Source organism: Orcinus orca, chromosome 16, assembly GCF_937001465.1.
Source record: "Orcinus orca chromosome 16, mOrcOrc1.1, whole genome shotgun sequence".
In the NCBI taxonomy this organism is placed as follows: Eukaryota; Metazoa; Chordata; class Mammalia; order Artiodactyla; family Delphinidae; genus Orcinus; species Orcinus orca.
This window is the reverse complement of record NC_064574.1, coordinates 46,620,019-46,642,434: the sequence shown is the minus strand read 5'-3', so window position 1 is coordinate 46,642,434 and position 22,416 is coordinate 46,620,019. Positions and strand designations below refer to the sequence as shown.

The 22,416-nt window shown below is 48.4% G+C and overlaps 1 protein-coding gene across 1 annotated transcript in view; it reads right to left on the bottom strand.

Annotated features, from left to right (window-relative positions):
- Positions 1-22,416, bottom strand: part of RALGAPA2 (Ral GTPase activating protein catalytic subunit alpha 2) — a 282,968-nt gene that overhangs the window by 14,909 nt on the left and 245,643 nt on the right. Inside the window, exon 38 of the mRNA XM_004270420.4 lies at positions 6,488-6,609. Within this exon, the coding sequence (XP_004270468.2) occupies positions 6,488-6,609 (122 nt within the window). The remainder of the gene's footprint in view (positions 1-6,487; positions 6,610-22,416) is intronic.

Here is a 22,416-nt window from a genome sequence, read left to right as displayed (position 1 = left end):
CATGGTATGGCGTCAAGGGTGACCCAGTGCACAGCTAAGCCAGCACCACCGGGTTCGGGTATGGGACTATGGGTTAAAACAATTCCCATGGATGCTTTACCATCTGTCCAAGAAGATGCATTTTAAGTTTCTAAGGAAGTGTCCTATGCACAGGGGTCAGGCTGAGCCGACTGGTGACGTGGGAGGGAGGGAGCGGCTGGGTCTCACAGCCCCTGCGGGGTGGTCGGTGGTTCTCAGGCCAGGTGGCAACGCGGCTCAGATACAGCCCAGCGCGCTGCGGGCAGAGCGGGTGGCCCCGAGCTCTTGAACGGACAGCAACATCAGAGAACTTGTATTTGGGGGACACTTGTGGATGGCCTGAGTATAGTTCTGGGCTGTCCTGCTCTGTAGCCGTGGCTCTGACGTCTGGGACGGTCCCCACAGGCGGGATGTTTGGCCAGCATCTCATGGGTAGTGGCCCCGTTTGCACGCGCCCCCCCCAACCAAGAGACGGGCCAACGCAGGCGGAGGGGACTCCAGGACAAGAGGAGGAACCAGGAGGCACAAGTTCCATGTGGAAACAGGAGGGAAGAGGGTGGCACAGGACGGAGTGAGGAAAAACCCAGACTGGCGGGGTGGTGAGGGGACCGCCCAGGGGACGTCTGTGGAGGGCTCCTACGTGCCGGGCACTATCCTCAGCTCCTTACACATACTAACTTGCTGAGCCTTACGAATGCCCTTCAGTTCGTATTATTGGGCACTATGTCGAAGGTACTGCTGTTAGACCCATTTTACAGAATTGGACTACGGGCTGCAGAGCAACGTGAACTTGACTGAGGCCACAGGCTGGACAAAGGGGACATCAGAGCCTGGCCTCTGTTAGGATACATCCCCCTTGCAGCTGGGGAGGCTGGCTCCAGGCTGGAACTGGAAGGTTCTGGCCAGTGTTGAGCGTGGGGTCGGGGGACAGGAAGACAGTGGGATCTGAGGATGGGGCAAGGGCAGGCCAGCTCGCACTGTATCCAGCACCAAGGGAGGAAAATACAAACCCCGGGACACGAAGGGTGGCCCGGGGCTTGCTGACGGCTCCACATTCTCCCTCCACTCCCGTACTCGGGGCCCGGATCCTGCTGCGTTCCTAGCACCCCCAGAACGTTGAAGCCCCTCGCGGCCTTGGGACGGTCCCCTGGAGCCCTAGAGCTTGACCTACCCGGGCACCTGGGAGCATCTGATGTGCGTCTGTTGACTATATGAAGTCGGGGCATACTCTGGGCTTCAGTTCCCTGATCTGTTCGATGTGGTCGGTTAGAAGGATTCTGTAGCTACCGCTGCTAGGTGACCCCACAGACCTTCACGGTCCCACGGGCGTACTGGCCAACAAACGCAGAAACTGCCACCGTGACAGGAAGGAACAGAACCCACAGCATCACAGGGCATGCGCTGGGAGCCCCAGTTCCTGCGGTCCTGTCAGCGTCTTTCCCAAACCCCACTCTCATCTCATGAAGGCTTCCTGAAGGACAACAAAGGAGAAATAGCTTTCCCCAGCAGGCTCGGTTCCAAAAGACACACTGAGACAGTGTTCGCTTCTCTCCTCCCAGAGAGGCTGCACGGGTTGTTTAAACTGAAAAACTCCCTTCTCACTGGCTGGTCAGGAGCTCTGTGACCAAGGTCACCAACAACTAGTGTTAGGTGACAAACTACCCAGGGCAGTGGGGGCCGAGGGAAGCGGTCACCCTCTGAGCCTGGGATGCTGTTCTGACATGCGTGCTGACCTCACAGAGAGGAGGAGAGAGTGGAGGGGCCGAGGCTGGTGCTCCGGGTCGTTCCTCATTGCTGGTGCAGCTTATCAGAATGTGAGGGGCTGGACGTGGGGTCTCCTGAAGCCCCTTCTAGCTTCACGGTCTACAATGCTCTTGGCTGGTTTCAGCAAATTTATGAGGAAGGCAAACACATAAGAAGTGCTATCCAGCAAAACCTTATTCAGACCACCTTTACAGGGAGGGTGGGAGGGAAAGAGGGAGACATATCGAATGAATCTCACCGAACAGGGAAATCCTTTCATCTTTGGGGGGTTAGGGTTAGTTCCACCTTGTGCTGTTTCTGCTGACTGACTGATGGCTTACCGCCCAGCAAATGGCCGTGACGGGGTCACTGCAGAAGGGCTAGGACACCTGCCATTGGGGTTCTTAGCAAGTGAGAGCTGGGGGCAGCTTCCTCCTCGAGGCAAAGGCTGGTGGGCTATCCGGCCGTGTAGCATCCACACGCCAGGTTCACTTTGGGGCCAATGTGTAACACATCTGCAGTCTCACGGGGACACTTACTGGCCACCAGAATGACCCAGCGATCCCAGGCAGGGTCCTCTGATAGCTTCTGCAAACTTAAAACAGTGATTTTGTTGTAGAAAAGAATGACAAGTCTTTTTCGTCAGGTAGGTGAGCACAGTAAGCCTTTCCAGGAGGGCACCCTCCTGGGCTGCAGATGCAAGTCTGCCGTTCTTGCACAGTAGCTGCAGCGGTGGCAGCAGCCTGACACCGACTCAGGCTAATCTGGTTTAAGCTCCAAGTATGACCTACATGAAAAGTGGCAGAGTCTGATGGGGCCTGGTGAGGAATTTCCTTCCACTTGCTCTAAATCCTGGAGCCTTTACAATCCAGCCTTTTGTGAAGGAGGAATTGCTTCCGACCAGATCTGGAGAAATCAGATGTGTTTATGCAGGGCTAACAAATAAACAAAGATCTGTGCTCCCTCTGCTGGCTCTCGACAGCACCATTAAAGCAGAAAGCCATCTTCGGCAAACGCAGTCAATTCACGTTTCCGGAGAAGGACCCCTCATTTAACCTGGTGTTAGGCATTCTTTGAGAAAAACCCATCTTTGTCAACTTCTGAGCAAGGTACTTGAAAATGCTTACAATCAGACATCAAAGTACACATGCCAATAGTCCTGCACTCCCAAATTGCTAGCTGTGACTGTAATAGTGATTTGGGGATTCATTTATCAACAGACATAAGTGGATTCCTCCAAGACTTTACGGTCCAGACACGATCTTTAAAGCAGCTCTGGAAAAAAAAATCTCAAGGCCACGCTGAAGTCCCTCTTTTTTTTTTCTCCTTTAGTTTATAAGAGCAGCTTCCAAAAAGTAAAGATTGGTACTATTTATAGCCTTTCCGATAATGTCAAGCATTAGACTTGATTTTCCAAATCATTAGCATGCAGAAGAATGACCTCATGGTGAACAGATGCACTTGGCTATGAGCTGCAGTGATTACATCAGTCCCTCCCCTTCCAGTTAACTCTTTAAAGGCCTCTCTGCCACCCCCTTGCCTGCAAACATGCTTGAAAACACAAACTTAGTCTCTCACCCCCGTGTATGTGTGTGTGTGAAATGCACATATAAATACACGCATAAAACACAGATATGTACTTATATGTGTGTGTGTGTGTGAAATGCACATATAAATACACGCATAAAACACAGATATGTACTTATGTATGTGTGTGTGTGTGTGTGTGTGTGTGTGTTCACTGCAGCCCGTATTTTTATCACTGGTCACCTTTTAGAAATTGCTGGTCAATAAGGAAGGAGTCAAAAGAGATGCAAACTACAGAGCTGGGTGGAAAGTCAGCTCAAATGCCTTTTATGCTCTGGGCGTTATCAACATGAGTAACGGGCAGAAGAGATACAGGGCAGGGGGTGTTTAAAATAACATTTTTCTGACTGGGAAAATAGTTGTTTTGAACCTCTTTTAATAAGCTGAGCACCCACCTGTTAGCCTAACAATAGAAGGTCCTACGTCTTGGTGTCGACAGTGAGTCCAGATGCCCCTCTGGGCTGCCCTGGGTGACAGGCGGCAGTGCTGAGGTAGGGGAGCCCAGGGAGCAGGGGAGGCATTTCCCAGGGTACAGTGTGGGCCGAACACAGTGTTCAGGCCACTGTCCCTGTGCTTGACCACAGGGCCCTGCTGCAAGGACACAAAGAAGATCTGAGCCCCGAGTTCCTCAGACTGTGCCTGTGAGCGGGGGCCTGAGGCCCTGCTCTGAAGACACCGCTGCTGAGATGATGTGATCGGATCCTAAGAACGCTGTGGGAGCTTAAGCCGCTCAGGGTCAATTTTTCCAGCTGGCTTGTCGCTTGGAAGAGCAGGCCTCACCTCAATTTCTTAGTTTAAGCTGCCTGGCTCATCTGGGTTTGACTGTACTTGTCCCAGGAAAATAAAACACAGTGAAAAATGTTTTCATCTGTCAAAGTGGTAACCGACAGGGAATAGGGATTCCTCAAAAGCAAAACTGGTCTGAAAATGAGGATGTGGTTCTGAAAGTGGGCCTGTAAATGGGACAGAAATGTACCCCTCAGATTCCTGGGCAAACCAAGTTCATTTCTAGCTCTTTCCTGATGGGTGTCGTGGGCAGATACGCAAAGCGTTGAAAGAGAACATTAAGCCCAGACTTATAATCGCGCTCGTGGGCTGGTGCTGTATGCGTAGAAAATGTTATCACTCCACACAGAATACCCTGAACCCTGCGTGTTATGACATGTGACGCTGCTGTCAATAATTTGAAAAGAGGAAGGACTGGCATTTGTCTTGATATCTCATCTTTGGTCTCATGTTCCTTTCATACAGGTTCCCATGCCCACTCTTAACGAGCTGTCTGAACCTTTATCTGTTCAATGACATTCTTATAGCAGCCTGTCTCCAAACGGCAAGTCTTAAAAACCCCAAATCACTCCTAGAGGCTCACTTAAGATGTTGCCTACACATGGACTCATTTGAACTGCTTTAAATAATTATGAACTTCTGGGAAAGAGCAAATTAATTTACATAGAGACTAAAATATACATAGAAAATAAAGGTCCTCAATATTGGTTTCAATAACATCTTAATCAAGAGCCTTAAGAACATAACAGTTAAGAAGTGGAAACATCTAGTTATGACTTAATTTCTTTTAATTTTAAAAAACAAAAAGGCTTCTCGAGATTAAAAAAAAAATACGCTGCACTAAAAACTTCAGTCCCAGTACTTCATGAGGATGGGAAAAAGCTGAATGAGATCTTTAAAAAACTAGCTTTGCTGTAGATCCTTCATGTTCTCTCACCTATAAATTGAAGTGATTTTAAACCTCTAGCCAGACTGGGTATGAAATCTTCATTTCCCTTGAAACCGATTTTTGTTTTTTTTGGTTTTAGATAGAATGTTGGCAGAGTGTATAAAAGAATTCAATTCACAGCTGTTCTACTTTTTTAATGTAAGAAACATTAATCAAAGCTTTAAGTTATAAGCTTTTCTCATGTTGCTTAGTATTCCAGTTCAACAAAGATCAATAGAGGCCATCCCTGTGTTTCTGGACGCCTCGCCAGGGAAGCAGAGGCGTGATTATGTTAATCTCGCGGCTCCCGCACCTCCGTGGCCGCTTATCTCCCAGGCCTTCTGCCTGCTGCTCCTGGCTCCCCGTGCGGGGCCAGCCTCTCCCTCTTATCTCCCGACAAAGCTCGGGGAGGCCAGGACTGGAGCCAGCGATGCTCAACAATGATGCATGGCTGATTTTATTTGTAAGTGATTTATTTCACCGAATTTAATTTTTTTCACTTTGTGTGTAAGATATTTGTTAACAAGTCAGGATGGGAGAAGCCAGGCAGCGATCAGAGGCAACGGACACGGGGTAGAAATCTATTAGGCCCTCTAACAGTTGTGCCCGCCCTAGTGGAAGAGGAAGGAAGCCCCTCATCAAGGATTTCAACGTGCATTGACTCCATATCCTATTTGCTTTCTGAAAGGCAATTAATCTGTAATTACATACAGAAATTTACAAGTCATTCTACTCTTTGGGAAAAAAACCCCACAGTAATCATATCATCAGTTTAAGTGCCAGCACATATTTTTTTTTCTTTCCTAAATTGGAAATATAAAAAGAGTAAAACCTAGAAACAACATTTTTGAAAATTTCCACTGGCCTAATAAGTGAAAGTGATTGTGAGCCAGTGTCGGAGCAGGTCCACACCAGGTGCTGCTCTCGGCGGATGGTCCCGGGGACGCAGACCGCTCCAGAAAGCGAGCTCGTCGCGCTGCTGTCACCATGGCCAAGGGACACTGTCCTCTCATTGCTCCTGCGTTAATCCCTGACCTGAGCATCTCAGCAGCATAATCCCCATTAAGCATCAGTGGCAACGGCTTCAACGGCGAGGAACTCTTTTTTGACAAGTAAGCACTGATTCGGGCATCGCTCTCAAACAATCCACACCCCCAAGTGAACCGGAGCACATGACTGACAACAAGTGCATTAACCTTGCTGGATGCGGAGGTTAACAGAACGGCGGGAGAAAAGGACTGGCGAACAGCTTGGATACAAAACAAATCAGAATGAATGTCATCACTCCTTTTGATATTCATTAGTGGATTCAGGGGGAGAATGCGCTGCTTCGTAAATTTGAAAGCATTTATCTGTGAAAAACAGGTGTACATCTGCGGTTCGAGCGTTTGGAGGGCACGAGGGGAGAATAAAGCGGCCACTCACCAGTTCCGCTGACGGAGTAGCTGGAAGACGGGGAGAAGACCTGGGCTGTGAAATCCTCAAACGTCATGACTTCGCGATGGTTCTGGATTACTGCTTCGAGATACAGAGCTCTCTCCTCGTAGCTGCAGGAGTCGGTTAAGGAAACAAGTGCTCATGCAGAATGACACGCAGAACAGTGACAGCGTTCACTTTGTTTTAAATACAATCACGCATTTTTTACACTTGTGTGGGAAGAGGTACCTTGCAAGTGAACATCCTGTTGGAGAATTAAATATTAGTCATAATTCATGAGAACATTCCAATTTGGAGGCCTAAGTTTCCCTTAGATTTCAACTGCACCCAAACTAGTATCACTGAAAAAATATATAAACCAATAGTTCCAGAATCACAGCAAAAGGTCATCAACTGGATTGGAACAAACAAAAACAGAGACATTGGTAGCGGCCTCATCCCTTTCTATCCACAACCGTGGGACAGCGCTGGATCGCCCCTTCTTAGTTCTGTGGATGAAATGTTCTTCTCAGCCTACTGATAAAATGAGTCGATACTCCAAGCAATAATTGGTGACACACACTTAAAAAATAAGACCACTGGGGAGAGGGAAGGCCAGGAAGGTATGCTCTGAAGGGCACCAGAGCCTCAAGCCGAGATAAGCCATGAGCATTAGAAAATAAGGATAAGTGGGGAGAATCTAGCAGGGAGTGCACAATGCAATATTAAAAAAGAAGACTATTGCCTTTTAATTAAAACTGCAGTCTGGAACACACACATTCAAATGTGTAATCAAAAACCAGTCACCAATAAAACTTAGAAGCGTAACACGCTGAAGCAACTTTCCAGCTGTCTTAATAGGACCCCTGCGTGTGGCAGCCTTTCACAGGGCAGAAAGCAAATCTTCCCCTTTTGTGTGTGGCTTCTGTTTCCTCGGAAGGTGAATCATGCCTCCCAATAACAGGATAACGTCAGGACAATCTGACAGCGGATGGCGGTGCCACACGTAGGGTTTTATGAATTAACACTCGGGGGAGTCGGCGTGATGTCTTACCCCGCCTTCCCATGATCAACGCAAAAGTTAAGAGACACGTTTTAGTCTTTTGAAAATCGTGCTAATTCTCCAGGAACAGGGGGAATGCGGGTCACCGCCAGTTTATTATTTGCAGCTCCAGAAGGGCAAAAATAATTCTAGCCTTTCTCACCATATTTTAAAGCGATCTTCAAAATGGCCTCTTTTAAAAATGTAAGTTGGGGAAAATTATGCCCTTCCAATAAGCTGTCGATAAGCATGTGCTTTAAAAGAGGAGAATATTTTTCTATTCTTTTGGCAGAGGATGCTCACGAGTTTCCTGGGATAGGCTCTTCCCCTCCTCCTTTAACTACATTCAGGGAAGGTTTTCTCCCTGGGAGGAGACCAGAGACATTCTAGGGCTGGCTGTGCAAACGTGGTAGCCACGAGCCGTAGGTGCCTAGCTACACTGAAATTTAAATTAATAAATACAAAGAAATAGAAATTCGGTTCTTCTGTCCCACTCGCTGTATTTCAAGCATGCACAGCCACATGTGGCCAGGGGCCACCGGCCTGGACTGTGCAGATACAGGACACGCCCATCACTGGGGAAAGCTTTCCTGGGCTGCGCTATTCCAGAATTTCTCTGCAGGTTGGCTCTATGCAACTTTTAAAGAGGAACATGAGTTTAAAGGTTCCAAAGTGGCCCCTCTGATGATATATGAAGGTTTATAGAGATGGTCACGGCATCCTGAGGCCTGGCTGCATGAGCCTGCATGGCGGGCTGAACTCCGGGTGACTCGCCTTCCCGGACAGGCTGCCCAGGCCTGGAGGGACCCGCTAATGCCATTCACGTCTCATTATGAACACGCTTATTCTGCACAGCACTTGGCTGTCACTGAGTGCGGCCCTCCGAGCCGCTGGGCCGCGAACAGCAGGACGCTAGGCCTGGACGGCCGGCTGGCGGACAGGCACTGTGACACTGAACTGGCACGTGCGGGCCCAGCAGGGGCCAAGCCAGGCGTGACAAATTACTCAAAAAGCTGAGCTCAACTTACGGCTGAAGACCACCTGAGCCTGTGGCCCTGTCAGTGCCCTTTCCCGGCCCCCTCTCAGTGCAGCCTGCTCTCGGCCTCTGCAGGCCCGTCCTGCTGGGTCCCGAGGCCCCGCTGCACCCAGACACCCACACACAGTGCTTGGACGTGAGGATGTGCTGGGCTGAAGACACGGCGGAGGCCACACATCTGGAGGGGCGGCCGCGACGCTGACCGAGCTCACCATCCACCACAACGGGACGCCGTGTACACCACCACCTACAGGACCCACAGGGTGGCCTGGCAGCCCCGTCCTGAGCGACACTCTCCTATTGTCCATAAATTTGTCCCTTGTCAAGGCTGAGAGATCTGGGCTCCTGAGGGCAAATCCAGCACTGGACTCTCGGGTTAATAATCCAGTTTTGAGATTCTCAGGTGCATATTTACTTATGGTCTCAGGACCATAAGTAAATACTTATGGTCTGACTCCTCAATGGAGGTACCATGGGAGAGCACAGAAGGTGTGTCCAGAACAGGGTCCTCGAGGAAGGGTTGCTTCCTAGAAGGTTCCCTGGCTGTCACGTGGAGCAGACACTCCCCACCCCAGGCTGAGCTACGCTGTGCTGAACTGGGTGTCGTCTCTCAGACAAACATCTGTTAGGGAATGGGGTGAGACCCGGAGAGCATGAAATGCGTTTGCACTCACAGCCCAAGCCAGGGCATGTAAACGCCATGACAACGAGAAAACAAACATCACCCCAACTCTGGCACCATTTAGAAACAGCCAAGGAGCTCGTGTGTGCCAAAATCTTTTTTTTTTTTAAGTAGCTTTAAGAAAATGTAGCTCTGGGATCTTAACGGAATTTGTTAGTAGCACTACTAGTAAGGGCAACTAACCAGGAGCAGTGTCTTCCATCATTTTCTTACCTAACATCCTTAGGGCTTCAATGCTGGTTGCTTTCTATTCAAAAAGGCATTTATAATTTAGACATCAAAGGCTTTATAAGGTTTGTCTCTTCACGCGTAAGACATGTTAAGACGTGAACTGATGGGCTTCCCTGGTGGCGCAGTGGTTGAGAGTCCGCCTGCCGACGCAGGGGACACGCGTTCGTGCCCCGGTCCGGGAAGATCCCACATGCCGTGGAGCGGCTGGGCCTGTGAGCCATGGCCACTCGGCCTGCGCGTCCGGAGCCTGTGCTCCGCAACGGGAGAGGCCACAACAGTGAGAGGCCCGCGTACCGCAAAAACAAACAAACAAAAACAAAACAAGACATGAACTGAATGCTGAAGTAATGCCAGGCAGTGGATGATTAGTGACCTCTGACCAGAAGCAGGTGGCTACGGAGGCACCTGGTCACACACCCAATACCTGTTTCAATACCAGCCTTTGCCCTTCTGCTGTCAGCAAGTCCACTAACAAATGTGAAACTTATATTCTGTCCTGAATTATTACCTCATTAAATACCACACACAGTACTTTTTAAAGAGAAAATTTCCCCTTGATTCCTCAATTCAGAGAACATTCAAATTACTAACTAGAAACCCATCTCGGTTTCCGGATATTTTTGGGTTTTTTAATGACCTACTCTGTCTACTCAATATTCCTCCACTTGAATAAAGAGGCCATATGTCTTCACTGGTTACATTTTCCCCCAAACCTCCAAGAGAACTTTCCTAAACCCTCAAGATAAACTCTGCTGGGCTGCAAAAGCCTGAGAATCCAAAGCCAAGCCCCCAAATTTGTTCTGATTAGTTTTAATTTTTAGCAATGACAGTAGCAGCACGACAGAGAGAAAGGAGCTTGCTCTTCGCAGGAGGATGGGCTGGAGCTTGAACCCCACCCGCCAACTCCTCCCCAGTCCCCAGCCTCGGCTGCCTTCTGTGTACGGTGGGGACGCTGACGTCAGCTCTCGGGGCTGTGGGAGGATTAGATAGATTGGATAGAATCATCGGAGGAAGCATTGACCAAGTCCCAGCACACAAGAGAAGCACCATAAATGTGGATTGTCTGTTCCCCCTCATCCCCAATGTGGGTTTATGAGTTTGTCTTCCAGAAAGAACATGGTGGTTAAATGAGGGGGTCTTCTGCGTCAGGCTTTAGGCAACAGCCTCCCTTATGCTAGACCCACATGAGCTGGGGTGAGTCCTGTGGTCTCCATGTTACTGATCAAGAACGGATGCTCGAAGAGCTCAAGTGATTTCTCTAGAGTCACAGTCACTCAGGGGTGCAACTGGGACTAGAACTCGGGTCTTCTAACTTTACTGCTTTCAGCTAATATCATAAATTCTAAAACACATAAATTCTAAGTTCATGATCTTATGCAAGGTTGGGAATTAAACTCCAAATGAGAATAAATCAACTGATTTAAATATATATGGGCACAGAAGTCAACCTATCACTGAAACTTGAGTACATAGGTTTAAGCTGCATTGATACCCACAGACCACGCTGACTTTATACATTCATAAAAATAACAATTACTTCAGTTTTTGGCTTATTCAAAGCCAAAAAGTTATCTGGGAATAAATCTTGGGATAACTCCATTTTTTTTTTTTTAAATTCAAGGAGTAAAGAGAAGTGTTTGAAAGAGGTTATGTTGCAGATTGTACTTTTTTCCAAACCTTGAAACCCTTCTTGCCTGGACCTTCTCTGTACTTCCCAAGAGTGGACAGGGCCGTGGAGGAGGGGGCCTCTGGACACCCACTGATAAATGCAGCTGCATGGTGGAATACTATACAGCACTGAAAATAAACTACAGGTCTGTGTATTAGCATGAATGAAACTCAAAACAACATTCAATGGAAAAAGCAAGTTACTGAAGAACACACATGGTGAAACTCTATTTACATAAAATTTAAAAACAGGCAGGGCTTCCCTGGTGGCGCAGTGGTTGGGAGTCCGCCTGCTGCTGTGGGGGACACGGGTTCGTGCCCCGGTCCGGGAGGATCCCACATGCCGCAGAGCGGCTGGGCCCGCGGGCCATGGCCGCTGAGCTTGCGTGTTCGGAGCCTGTGCTCCGCAGCAGGAGAGGCCACAGCGGTGAGAGGCCCGCGTACCGCAAAAAAACCCACAAAAACCCAAAAAAACCAAAAAACAGGCAAAGTGAAACATATTGCTGAGGGATGCACACATACGCAGTGAAACTCTAACCAGCGTTATCTCAGGGGTGGGGGTGGAGGTGGCACATGGGAGGGTCTCAAACACAACGGTTGGTGCGCATGAGGGGGTAAATATTACATGTTTTCTAGTATGTATAAAACAGTTCATAATAAAAATAAGCATCTGGTGACAATGGAATATAGCACAAATCAAGTGGATCCTTTCTTACCTTCTGAAAGGACAGAATGAGCTTCTTTAAGCCAAAGGGGCGGGGGGATAGGGAAGGTATGTTGGTTGTTAGGGATAATGATGGTAGAAAAGTCCATTTGATTCAGACATGGGGAAAGCAGAAAACAGCCAGTGCCATTTTTAGTTTTTTTAATATTAGCTAAAAATATCAGCTATTTTTGTTGTTGTTGTTCTTTGGCTGCAGTGCGTGGCTTGAGGGATCTCAGTTCCCTGACCAGGGACTGAACCCGGGCCATGGCAGTGAAAGTCCAGAATCCTAACCATTAGGCCACCAGGGCCTAGCTATTTTTATTAGTTCCAGAAATAGGCCAAAATATTAGAGCTCAAAATTTTCAGAATGTCATGGAGAACTTTGACAGGTGGGATTTAAAGAGCTTGCGTCAAACATGGATATACACACCATTCAGGGGGCTGGGGGTACGACTGCAAAACAAATACATTTTCCTACAGAAATTCTTTGCTAGAATTGCTATGCACCAAGGATGACAGAATGGGCTGAACTAGAGAGTGGTCAAAATCTTACAGATATCCGTGGACCCATGCGTATGATTTCTGCGTACTATCTCGCTCTGTTTCGAAAACCTGATCTCGAGTGACTTTGCCCTTTCCAAAAAGCAAGTCCACCTTCACACAAGTGTTCACCTATTCAAGAAATGAGTACTGAGCGCCCACGTGAGCCCGGTGATGGGCACGCAACTGGGAGAAGGTCAGAGATGCTGTCCCCGCCCTCCCCAAGCCTGCGTTCCAGCAGGGACAAGCCTGCAGGCTAAGGCCCACTGTCCTCACGTTAGTGCCAGGTAGGACATAGCGACAAGAGGGGCAGGCTCTCTGAAGAGGTGGCAGGGAAGGGGTTAACCACTGTGAGGGCCGGGAGCGGGGATGATAAGAGCATCTCTGGCACCAGGAATCAGGAGCTGGAAGCGGGGAGTTTCAGGGGAAGGAGGCGGGAGCCACAGGGCAGCAGGAAGGGCATAAGGTGCAGCTGAAAGGCTTGGTTGGGTCACTGGAGGCCTGCATGGTCTGAGGCATGGGAGCAGTAGTGTCTTCCCAAGGTGTTTTGCTCACCCTTAGAAGATCTGCCAGCACTGAGGCAAGTCCAGAGCACCCTGAAGGTTTGTAGAGGCTGAGGCTGACTTGCATCTCTATGTTCAAGCAACGCGCTTCTACAAACGTCTCAATATTTTAGACTTACTCTTCGCCTAATTTCAGAAGTGAATGACATATATATGGTCAGGTTGGTGGATGTCCCTGACTTGGAAGGAAGAGGGTGTTAGGCAGAGGCAGGGGAGGAAGTAGCCTAACCAGGTGACCGCGGGAGGAAGAGGTACAGGTGAGAGAGTGGACACTCCTCACACAAGGACAGACCCCGGGCTCACAGAAACCCGGGGAGAAGGAGATTACTTAGGACAGCTGGGGGTGCAGGAAAGCGTCCCTGAATATATCCACAGATATACTTTAAACCTAGGACGATGATGAGCCCACAGTGGCAGGCTCTGAGCTCTGAGAAGGAATGGCTAAGGATAGTTTACAAAACTAAGAAATGAATGAGCTGATGTCTTCTGCTGGGCCCACGACCAGGAGCTTCTGGAATAGATGCAGAGGATGGTAATAACACATTTTCATTCCTCAGGTGATGTTTTGAATATTGACCAAAGGATAAAGCTTTAAAATGCTACTGGTCTTAGGTATGACAGCAAAAGCACAAGCAACCAAAATACAAATAGGAAAATTAGACTTTATCAAAATAAAAACTTCTGTGCTTCAAAGGACTCTGAAAAGTGAGTGAAGACACAACCCACAGAATGACGGAATGTATTTGCAAATCGTTTACCCGATAGGCATCTCATATTCAGAATATATAAAAATACTTATAACTCAATAATAAAATACAGCACAATTAAATAGACGTTTCTCCAAAGAAGATATCTACATGACCGACAAACACATGTAAAGGTGCTCAGCACCCTTTAGTCATCGGGGCAACAGAAATCAAACCACAGTGAGATAGCACCTCACACCTACTGGGATGGTTAAGATCAAAAGGACAAGAATGAACAAGTGTTGGTGAGGGTGCGGAGACACTGGAGGGACAGTAGAAGGGTGCAGCCACTGTAGAAAAGTTTGGAAGTTTCCCATCAAGTTACACATATGATCCAGGAAATCCACTTCTAGGAATGTACCCAAGAGAACTGAAAACGTACCTTCACACAAAAATGTGGACACAAACGTTCACAACAGTATTATTCGTAATAGCCCCTAAGTGGAAATAGCCCAACTGTCCATAAACGGACGACAATGTAATCTTGTTCGTATATTCATAAAAAAGGAATAAAATACTGAACATGCTACAACACGAGTGAAACTTGAGAAGGGAACTATGCTACGCGAAAGAAGCCATATACAAAAGGCCTTGCACTGTGTGAACCCATTCCTATAAATGTCCAGAATAAGAAAACCCACAGACAGAAAAGAAATTAGCGATTGCCAGGGACTGGGAGGAGAGGGGATGAGGTGACTCCTGATGGGGATGGGGGCACAAAAATGCTCTGGAATCGGGCAATCTGGTGAAGAGACTAAAAACCACTGAATTTTAGGGTATGTGAATTATACCTCAATGAAAAACTGTCCCCCCAAATGCCTCTGAGTACACGGCACATGCGATGCATTGTGGGGAAGGTCTTCTGATAAAAAGGTCCTCACTGACCACAATGCAGAACAAGTGGAAAGGTGGCCTGGCCATGCTAAAAGGTGGCGTTTATTCACGGAAGATCCCTGAACCGTGTGCCAGGGGTTCTTCTAGGAGTTGGAGAGACCAGGATCAAAAAGAGGCAGTGTTGTCCCTCACGGTACCCACAGCTTATCTGAAAAGACGGCCACAAACTCATCACTTGCCAGGCGGGCAGGACCTGCATAGGGCACAGGGACCCAGCGGGTGGAGGGGCTCCCTGAGGGCCTGTGGTGATGGGAGGAGCGCAGGGTCTCTAGCCCCTGGGAGAACCACCGCTGGAGGTTCTGCAACAGCAGCCAGGTCTACTCTGTACTTGAGAGGTCATGGGGCTGGGCGGGGCGGTGGGGATGGAACAAGGGGAGGGACGTGTGTGGAAGGGCCCAGAGGAAGGGCGACTAGTCAGAAAGAGGGAGGAGATGTGGGCCTCTGGAGAGCAGAGGTGGAGGGGAATGGAGGTGCTGTGGACCACAGGATGCTCTGGTGGGCGTGGGGACACTCGCTCTGGCCAGACCGCGGGGCAGTGGCTTAGGTGCAGATGCTGATGCAGAGGATGGAGCGGGGAAGGGAGTGTGCAGGGCCTGAAGGTGTCGGGGGAGCAGTGCTGGGGAAGAGGCTCGGCCGAGGCCTGGGCTGCGGATGAACGGCCCCGAGTCACGGACTTGGAGCCGGTCCTGGAGGAGACCAGGGGAGGACGCACGCTGGGAACTCCCTCCTCCCCACTTCAGAGTGGGGGCAGAAGCCCGCGGAGGAGGGAACAAGACGACGGGAGAGGGAGGGCAGGAGCCCGGGGCCATGTGTTTCTGGAGGGAGGGGCCTCCGCTCATGTCTCCGGTCTGCTCCCTTAACCTCTTCCCTGGTACCTGCCACCCGGAGGGAGGGATGCTCCACAGGTGGGCTGGGCTGGCATTTGATAATCCGAAATAAATGGATGAAATTCCATAATAAATCAAGACAGGAGCAGGTGCCAGGTACAGCCTAAAGCCATACATCATTTTTACGAAGATTTTGTTTGTCTTTCAAATATAATGCAAATTGAAATTCTAGGACTCTTTAAGACCCCAAATAAATGAATCATTCAAAGTAAATGTCACAGCCTGGAAATGGATAAAGAGGACGACTTCACTGAACAATGTAGCTGAAGAGATAGATGTTTGGGAAAAGGAAATTAAACACATAAGATATTAGATTAGGTTTCAGACCCTAATGGTACACTCCTGGAGAGGAAACAGTGCACCACTGCTAAGAAAGGAGAAAAGACACATTTAACCAAGTTTAAGAATAATTCTGAGGAAATGACCGGAGTAAATGGAAATGGGGAAAAATAGATTTTCTTCAGGCTATTAAATTACAGACTTTTGGAGAAGGTCTGCTCTCATAGGCGTAGGGAAAGGAAGGTCTTGCTCTTAGGATGGGAGGTGCTCCGAGGGTGCGAGGGACTGATGTACAGTTTGATTAGGAACGTTCACATCAGCTCTTCGCAGGGTCCGATGTGGGAGGAGCACACCCTCAGTCACGCGCTTTCCATTTCCATCCTCCCCGGCGCCCCGTGTGTCTCACCTTCCGTAAATCACCAGGCAAGAAAGGGCCCTGTGACACCGTCCCTCCAAGCCTCACCTCAGTAAAAACGTAAGTGATGAGAAAAACAGGCGTTTGGCCTCTTTCCCATCTAGAGGCCACATTGTCGAGTGAATGAGCAGAGACAGCAGAGACCTCGCTGGCTGCTTCGCTGATGAAACGACCCAAGAAGTGACTGATCAGTATGGACCACAGTCGGCCAGGCGGATGCCAATAACTTGGTTTCTGGGTGGAAGGGACTCGGTGTCACCTGAACTGTTTCTTTCACAGGTTCTCCCTCATCCCAGAGATACGGTGTGTTAGGAGCTAACAAATGTGCTCTCAACGTCAGTTACAGAAATGACCACTGCTGACAATTTGTTGGCGTTTAATATCCACGAAGTTACAACCAAATGGAAAACAATTAGAAATGCGGAACTGTCTCTGTCTTAGACTCTCTTTGCAGCAAGGAATAAAAAGGGTCGACAATTAAACAGCAGTACACGTGGATTTTAAACTCTATCATCGCTGACTGTAAGGGACAAGTTATTAAATAATATATGTGAGGGCTTCCCTGGTGGCACAGTGGTTGGGAATCCACCTGCCGATGCAGGGGACACGGGTTCGTGCCCCAGTCCGAGAAGATCCCACATGCCGCGGAGTGGCTGGGCCCGTGAGCCATGGCCGCTGAGCCTGCACGTCTGGAGCCTGTGCTCCACAACAGGAGAGGCCACAACAGTGAGAGGCCTGTGTACCGCAAAGAAAAACAAAAATGTGACAGGTATTATTTAGTGCAACGTAATTTGAACTAAATCATCCAATATTTAGTCCTCAACCACTGTCACTATGGAGAAGAAAGCCAGCTCCATGTGACCTATGGCTTGGTTTCTATCTGGGTTGATTCTAAAAGTAAAATGGATTCATGACGATACACGATAGATAAGAGAACAAAACCAAAAAGGACAAAAAAAGTCTTCTGTGGCAGATGTTCTGGTTATAATTTTCTTGAAATGTTTTCAACTGTAGTCCGTCACCAACCCACTGGGCCCAGATGAAGTTAGGGTGGGCTCAGGCAGAATTAAATTCTGCAGTCCCAAGTATTTGCACCAAGCTCTGTACAGATTTTCTTGAGTTTTCATTTCCAAAAACAATTTTGAGGAAATACTCCTTTTTATGATGTTTAAAAACTTCGAGCTGTATTTAAAAACGATAAATAAGACTGTATCTGAAAACAGAAAATAGTATTTCTATATTTCTGTGAAATAATTATAGCTTAATGGCATCTGAGTTTTCCAGGAAGATACTCATCTTAATACCAAATTATCAAATGACAAGAAGTAACTCCAAGAAAAGTTAGGGGTTTACCAAATGCAAGCGACCTGGAAACTGAGGACAGCAGCGCCTGTGAAGGGGGCAAACTGGCCTCCCGGGGCCCATCCAGACTCAGTTCTAGTGGGTAAAACAGGGCGTCACTCACAGCACACCTGAACCACAGCAGCTGACCTGTGCCTGAAACTCAATACACCCACAGACTTATCACTTAGAGCGAAAAAATACTGCCCAAGTGATCGAAACCTAACTGGAAATTTGGGGGAATTCTAATAATGCAAAGCTCCTCCGTGGTTAGCAGTAGCAAAACTGTGTTTGCCACATAATATTAAAGCAACTAATTTCTGGCAATTAGAAACAGTGTGGGATGCCAGGGGCTCACGTAGGTTACGCTAAAGCGGACACAAGGGTTGAGCGGTCCTGCCGAGTGGCCCCGGAGGCAGCCCTCTGAAGTGCTGCCCATCTGTGGGCACGGCCGGGCCTGTCCATGGATCCGGGCCCCGAGCTGACCACAGGGGCCAGAGAAGCCCGGAGAACCCCAGCCTTGTTCGTTCTGTGACCGGGAAAGGGGTTTTGAGCAGCGGGAGGGCAAAAAGCATCTCTTTTGCTCTTTTTACACCTGTCTCAGCATTTGGATCAGTGTTAGGTTAAAACAAAGTGATGATCAGGAAGCATACAAAGTCACCTAAATAATGTAGTGGGAAATTGTTGTGCTTTGCCTTCAAGGTTGGCCAGACTTCCCAGGGGTTACTGGAATGACTCTGGTTTCACAGGGACTCGATGTGGCGTTCTACGACCTCTGCTTATCTTAGTTCTAGGCTGTGCAGAGAGAAAAAAATACATACACACAGTTCTGTCATAAACAGTTTGTCTAGAGGAGAGTCTAGGTGCTTGAGTGGTCCTTCCAGCACCTTCCAAAAAAAGGAGAGAAATGACACTTCCTCATGAGGCCCCAGTGAAGAGCGCTGGGTAAGGACCCGCCTGTGGCCGTGTGTTCCTGGCGGGGGAGGGACACGCCGTCTGATGAAGCCGAGGAGGCCTGGGGGACGCCCAGTGCCAGCACCCAGCACGGATGCTGCAGGTTCTCAGAGACAGGGGGCACCTCACAGAGTACAGGACACGCTTTCACGAACTCAGACAGCCCTTCAGGTGAGGTGCCTGTGGGTGGCACAGAAATCCAAAGGTGCCCCGAGTGTGAGCTCCCCCGTCACAGGCTCTGTTTAGACGGTGAGACTGATGGAAACGGTCAAGTGCTTTGCAGGGTCCAGCACTGTGTGAGGCCTTTTGGAGGCCGTATCTGCCTCATTTATCCTCACGACCCCGTGTATGGTCTGTACTGTTACTGTCTTTTCCCAGAGGAGCAGGTTGGAGAGCAGGAAGCAGAGTGTTTGGCTCCAGGCCCCGAGATGGTAAATGCCAACGCCTGGACCCCAACCCAGCGCCTGACTCAGGGCCCCAGCTCCCGGACGCGGCCCTGCCTCTCGACCTCAGAATTCTCCCCTGAAGAGAAGAGACTGGTGTAGCCACAGCCAACAGAAGGCCCAGTTCCATCCATGAAGGACAACAGATTCAACATCTACACTACATCTTAAAAGGTACCTTTGAGTATCTAGAAATTTCTTTTTTTTTTGCAGTATGCGGGCCTCTCACTTTTGTGGCCTCTCCCGTCACGGAGCACAGGCTCCGGACGTGCAGGCTCAGCGGCCGTGGCTCACGGGCCCAGGCGCTCCGCGGCATGTGGGATCTTCCCAGACCGGGGCACAAACCCGCGTCCCCTGCATCGGCAGGCGGACTCTCAACCACTGCACCACCAGGGAAGCCCGAAATTTCCCATTTTTAAGAGTAATGCAGAAGGAAATAAAGAAACAAGGCTGTCCCAGTGGGAACAAAGATCAGAATTAGAAAAATCCCTCACAATAACATACACTTTAAAAAGAAGATATACAGATGAAAAAGGATGGGTGTTTACATCTTGATTTTATATGGTTTTATATGTTGGGATAATTCTACTTTATACTTTAAATGAAAACTGCCTGTTTTTATATTTTATATTCAAAATTCCCTGTCAGAGAGCCCGTTCATTCTGACTAAAATATATTCATCACATTACACACAGAAACAACCCAGAATGCCATTAAAGATAAAATTCCCAACTCACACAATTCTCTGGGACTTTCCACATTTGAGTCTCATAGAGTCACTCGATATCATCTTCGTGACTAAAAATATAACTGCAGTATTACTTAAAATTATAATCAAATCATTCTCTTGCAAATTAAGACACTTACTCTTGGAAAAATAGCAAAATTGAATTAGGTGTGTCTTTTCTTGACAGATCAAAAGCAACTCCATTAAGCCATCAGTTTTATATTAATGGCACGAGACATGGCCCAGATGAGGAAAATGTCCTTTGGAGCCATTTTGTACTTTATTTAAAGAGAGATGGAGATGTTCCTCACAAGTCAAACGTGAAGCAGAACTGTATCACAGGTCCCCAGACCAAGAGGCCAATATGATCCCCATGAGGTAGCCATGCACAGCAGAGAGCCCAGGTCTATCTTCCCTCAATTTCTTATTTCTTCCAATTATTGCGTCTGCCACCCACCCATCCATTCATCCATCCATCCACCCATCCACGCATCCGTCCATCCATCCATCCATACGATATTTACTAAGGGCCTCCTATGTATCCATTATTCTTCCTTCAGCTGTAAGAAAACTACTTCCTTGCTGCTCAACTCTCTTCTAAGTCTTGGCTTCTACAATACCTGACCATCACACTGAGTGTTACAGTATTATTCTGGGGGGATTCTAAAACACATCGTGGTGAGGTTACATTACCATTAGCCTGAGTTCTGTTGGGATGATAGCTCTCTTAGAATAAAAGATACACTCTTTATGTAATAAGTAAGAACAATCTACCCAGTGTTGGTATAAGGCTCTGCCCTTTTGTAGCCATGAGCCACTGGATCCTCCTGGAAATCTCCATCCACAAATGATAAGGTGGAGATGGAACAGAAATGATTCTTCCGAGACCATCCAGCTAGTAGTGAGTGCGGCTCGAACTCAAGCCCAGGCCAGTCTGTTCCCAGCGCTGGTCTCTGCCTCTCTCTTACACTGTCTCAGTTTAGTATGAATATTAGTTAAGAGTTTGCAATGTTCATGCTAAGTTAATTCACAAATACTGTTGTTTGCTGCTGACATGAAGGTAAGAACAGACAAATTAGATCCTTCTCTCTCCCTCCAGAGCCAAGAGTAGCACAAAAGAAACTGGCAAGTTTTATAGCTAATCTGGCATAAATGGTGACTTCCTAGCCGAATTATTATCTGTAGGACTGACTTAGGAAGCCAGGATACAGAGTGATAAACTATATTAATTCAATCCTTTCATTTATGCGTCAGAGTTTGTTTAAGCCAAATTGATCTTACTGTGCTTATTTCTGGTCACATTTTGAAGATAACCAGTGCGGAATTCTAAAGTTTTATTAATTAGCTATTTCGAGTGGACATTTTCGAGGAGAGGATGGCTGAGCACTGTTGGGCAGGGGTGACAGGTCAGGACACTGGACACAGCAGCACTGTCCGCTGGGAGGTCCGCTTGGCTTCTGCTTCACAATTAAAACACTGAGCCGCAATGAGAATGGATTGTTCTTCCTCAACTGCTATCTTCCAAGGGTCATAAAGCTTCTTGGCAAATCCTTATTTTTAATTATGTGCCATTTGGTGTCATTCGAAAACACTGGAGAGGTTTAAAGCATCTGTGCAATGACTCGGACTAGAAACGCAGGCCCTGCATCCCGTGCGGTGCTGGGCAGCACGGTCAAGGTCAGCCCCCCCTGGGATGTCGCCCCAGGCAAGCAGCCTGCCTCCTGGGATCTTGGTCCTTCCTCCGGAAAAGGGGGTCCCGGGGTGACCTGCGGGAACAGAGGCCGTGTGTGCCGAGTCTGGGCGGGCAGAGTACCTGCCCATGAGAGCGCACCGCCCCTGCAGCGCCCACAGGTGGAACCCATCGGCACAGCTGGCAAAGCAGCACCGGGGTGTGTGGAACCCGGCGTCTCGGAGCGGAGAGTGGAAGGCAGGATGGGCTTGGAGCTGCCGGCTGATCCATCGCCTACTGGCCGCTGGTGCTCAGGCGACTGGCCCAGAGTCGTAGCCCTGCTGAGGGCTGAGGCGGCAGGTCCCCTGTGTGTGGGAAAGCTCCTCCGTCCTCAGCCTGAAATCGCCTCCTCCAACAGGCAAAAGGAAACACTTCAGGGGAGATGTTTTTCTCCATTAAAAATGGAAACAGGAGGACCAGGGACTAGGGGAGCAGTCACTTTAAATGATGGAAACTTGGTTCCCCCCTACAGCGGATCCTGAACCGCATCAAGCGTGCTGGGGATTTACTTTGTAAACTGAGGTTTCTGACAGTTTTCACTACAGAAGGAAATGCCTGGGTCATTTTCTACAGAGACGGTCCGAGGATGTGACTGTCCTCTTGAACCTGGCAACGAGTGACTGCCAGGGCTTTCCTTTGGTGATAGACTTAGCTGCCTGGTGTCACAAGCCAGGTGATCGTGTGAGACAAAAACTGGGGGAAGGGTCAGAAGTTACCCCGCGGTGGTCCCCCGAGCTTTGTGACAACGCTAATCTTATTAGAGTTGAGCGATGTCACCTAATGAGCTTTATTTTTGGACTTTCTGGAGGACAAATTAGAGGCATCTACCTGGACTTCTTTTTTTTTTTTTTTTGGACTTTTTAATCACTTAGTAATGCCAAACAATTCCCTTGATTGGAGAGAATCAAAACTTAAGGCCACAGTAAATCCTTGCTGTTTACCTATTTTATATATAGTGGTGTGCATCTGTTAATCCCATACTCCTAATTCCACCACCCCTTCCCCTTTGGTACCCAAAAGTTTGTTTTCTATGTCTGTGAGTCTGTTTCTGTCTT